Source organism: Limulus polyphemus, unplaced genomic scaffold, assembly GCF_000517525.1.
Source record: "Limulus polyphemus unplaced genomic scaffold, Limulus_polyphemus-2.1.2 Scaffold2058, whole genome shotgun sequence".
Lineage (NCBI taxonomy): Eukaryota > Metazoa > Arthropoda > Merostomata > Xiphosura > Limulidae > Limulus > Limulus polyphemus.
Genome location: NW_013667668.1, coordinates 133,444 through 136,244, shown reverse-complemented (window position 1 = coordinate 136,244; position 2,801 = coordinate 133,444). Strand labels below are relative to the sequence as shown.

The window sequence follows — 2,801 nt, the reverse complement described above, 5'->3', positions numbered from 1 at the left end:
ACAACGTTTCGACAAAGGTTTGTCATCAAAAAAACCTTGTCGAAACGTTGTACATTTGCTGTTATATTAAAGTTTTTCTTCATTACCCATTCAAGCCGTCTCCAGCCATTATAAAGCTTTCCAATATTCAGCGGCGTGACGACATGCCATCGTATGACAGTTGTCAATTATCACGCGCTCTATGTTATACAACTAATTTTAGAAATATCCATTTTCAAAAACCGAGAGGACCATCCGATATTATATAACCATGTTAAATACCGAACGGCTTCATTCATCACATCGTTTCAACGATGCAGGCCATCTTGGACATTAACCATAAAACGCCCTCTGAAGGCCATTGCCAGTCTTCAAGAATTCGGGTTCCTCCGTCATCTGTTTCGTCACAAATTATTGATCTATCACGAATAGTATTAATTTTATCGATAATCGAACACGCCATGAAACTATCTAAGATTTCTCTATAAAACTGGTCTATCGTTATTCTTACAAAAATAATTGTACAATAATGTTTTTTGTTGCTTCCACAAGATATTCTAAGTAAATCACCTGGGATAACGCTCGTGGACCACTGAGTATTATATAATTGTTACAATAGTTGTAAAACGTTTACATTATCGGTAAGTAATTGTGTATCAAACTTCTAATTGTTTTTGTACTACAAAGTCAAAATCGTCAAAATGTTTTACATTCCTCCTTCATCTCAATTTTTCATCTTACTTAACAAGATAGTCACTTCCAAGCTCGAAATTCTCCAATCCAAGTAATCTTGTGAATACGAACAAAGGACTAGACCTCTGTTATCAGTATATCGATTTATAAGCCTAAAATAACTAAACTATCAAAACCACGTGAGAATGTATTGGATTAAATCAAAGGCAAGGTTTACAACAAGGCTTAATGCAATTGAGCTATATATTTTCTGACAGTTTTGAACTACAATATGAATAATTGTCATAATTCATCATAATTTCAAGTTCGTAGACAAATCTTTCAAACTAAACCATAGTAATTAACCTAAGCCTACTTTTATATAGCTTTATATTTATTCCTAGTGGCTTGTTTAGTTCTAAGTTAACTAAATCTGATTTTAATGCGTTATTTTAACATTACAGTTCGTATTTAAATTGAACCAAACTTACAAATAGGCATATAGATTACGTTTACATCTCCTTTATGTCCATAAAAATGTGCACTATATACATTTATTTTATAGCTTTACTTATATTATGGATTATTTTTGGTGATGGGCGAAAAGCCTCGTCGGTATTTGATATGACAGATGTGGTGTGGATAACGTATTTCAACACATTCTTCATTGCTTTCGTAAATGGGCTCTTAGAAACAAATGTAGTTTTTTTCTCCTGTTTACCCTATGATTACTTCACCCTCTCCAGAAACAAGAAAACTAAATTACGGTTTTCCAGTTCTTGTGACTCCAGAAACAATAAAACTAATTTATGGTTCTCCAGTTCTTGTGACTCCGGAAACAACAAAACCAATTAACAGTTTGGCAGTTCTTGTTACTCCGGAAACAAGAAAACTAGTTTACGGTTCGCCAGTTCTTGTGACTCCGCAAACAAGAAAAAGAATTTACGGTTCTCCAGTTCTTGTGACTCCGGAAACAAGAAAACTAATTTATGGTTCTCCAGTTCTTTTGACTCCGAAAACAACAAAACCAATTAACAGTTTGCCAGTTCTTGTTACTCCGAAAACAAGAAAACCAGTTTATGGTTCTCCAGTTCATGTGACTCCAGAAATAAAAAAAAACTAGTTTATGGTTCTCCAGTTCTTGTGACTTCGGAAACAAGAAAACCAGTTCACGGTTCTCTAGTTCTTGTGACTCTGGAAACAAGAAAACTAGTTTACGGTTCTCCAGTTCTTGTGACTCCAGAAACAGGAAAACTAGTTTACGGTTCTCCAGTTCTTGTGAATGATAGTAAAGTTAATTCAAAATTAGAAATAATAAATATATAAACAATTGATGTTAAAGTTTACAAAAAATAAAGTTCATTTGTTAATTCTTAACGTAAAATATGATTTGTAAATAACATTAATAATAATAATATACACTTGCTAATCCGGTTCATACCTTTAACAGTTGTTCGTGAAGTGTGATTATGTATATATAGCACTACTATATATGTTGTATCCCAGCCGGCCTAATGAGTCCTCGTATAAAGCGAAAGGCCTTGTCGGCAGTCACATGTAATGTAGTTGATATATTACTACATATTCTCCTTTGCTTTAATTTATGTGGTCTTAGAACTTAAAAGTTATTATTTGCAATGATATCTAGCCTGTTTTGTCTGATACTAGACCCACGGAACCAAAACTATGACACGTGCTGAAACAGTTCTATGAAAAATGCGGCACATTATTCGGATACACTGCGTTTGCAATATTAATTATACTAGCAGAAATACAAATACCCACCCTACGGGCAAGTGAAACTGTTAGTTCCTGCGGGCTTTTCTGGAATTGTCTGACAGTTCTACAACAATGTACTCATATTTGACATTCAATAACGTTCACCATCCACAAGAAAAAGGATTTTATTGAAATTTTAGTTTAAAAATGAGCTATCATTACAGCATTACATCACAGAGTACATTTTATTGAAGTATTTCTTTGTAGACGCAATTATCAATGATTGTGCCTTGCTTTTCTGTTGCAACACTCATGAGATTTTCACTAAAGGAAAAAAATATTTTTTTAAAGTTTGTTTTTTGATTGTTTTATATTTGAAACTTACTCCTTTTTTATAATTTTTATTGGTTAAATCTGAAACTTATCATTTT

The 2,801-nt window shown here is 33.0% G+C and overlaps 1 protein-coding gene across 1 annotated transcript; it reads left to right on the top strand.

Annotated features, from left to right (window-relative positions):
- Positions 1-1,375: 1,375 nt before the first annotated feature.
- On the top strand, positions 1,376-1,774 carry LOC106465809 (salivary glue protein Sgs-3-like). Its single transcript, XM_013926045.1, has one exon. It carries the CDS (start codon positions 1,376-1,378, stop codon positions 1,772-1,774), a length of 399 nt encoding a protein of 132 aa, XP_013781499.1.
- Positions 1,775-2,801: the final 1,027 nt, after the last annotated feature.

Bases quoted from the DNA above. Each gene is read 5' to 3' on its own strand.
- LOC106465809 (XM_013926045.1), top strand. From the start codon at position 1,376: ATGATTACTTCACCCTCTCCAGAAACAAGAAAACTAAATTACGGTTTT.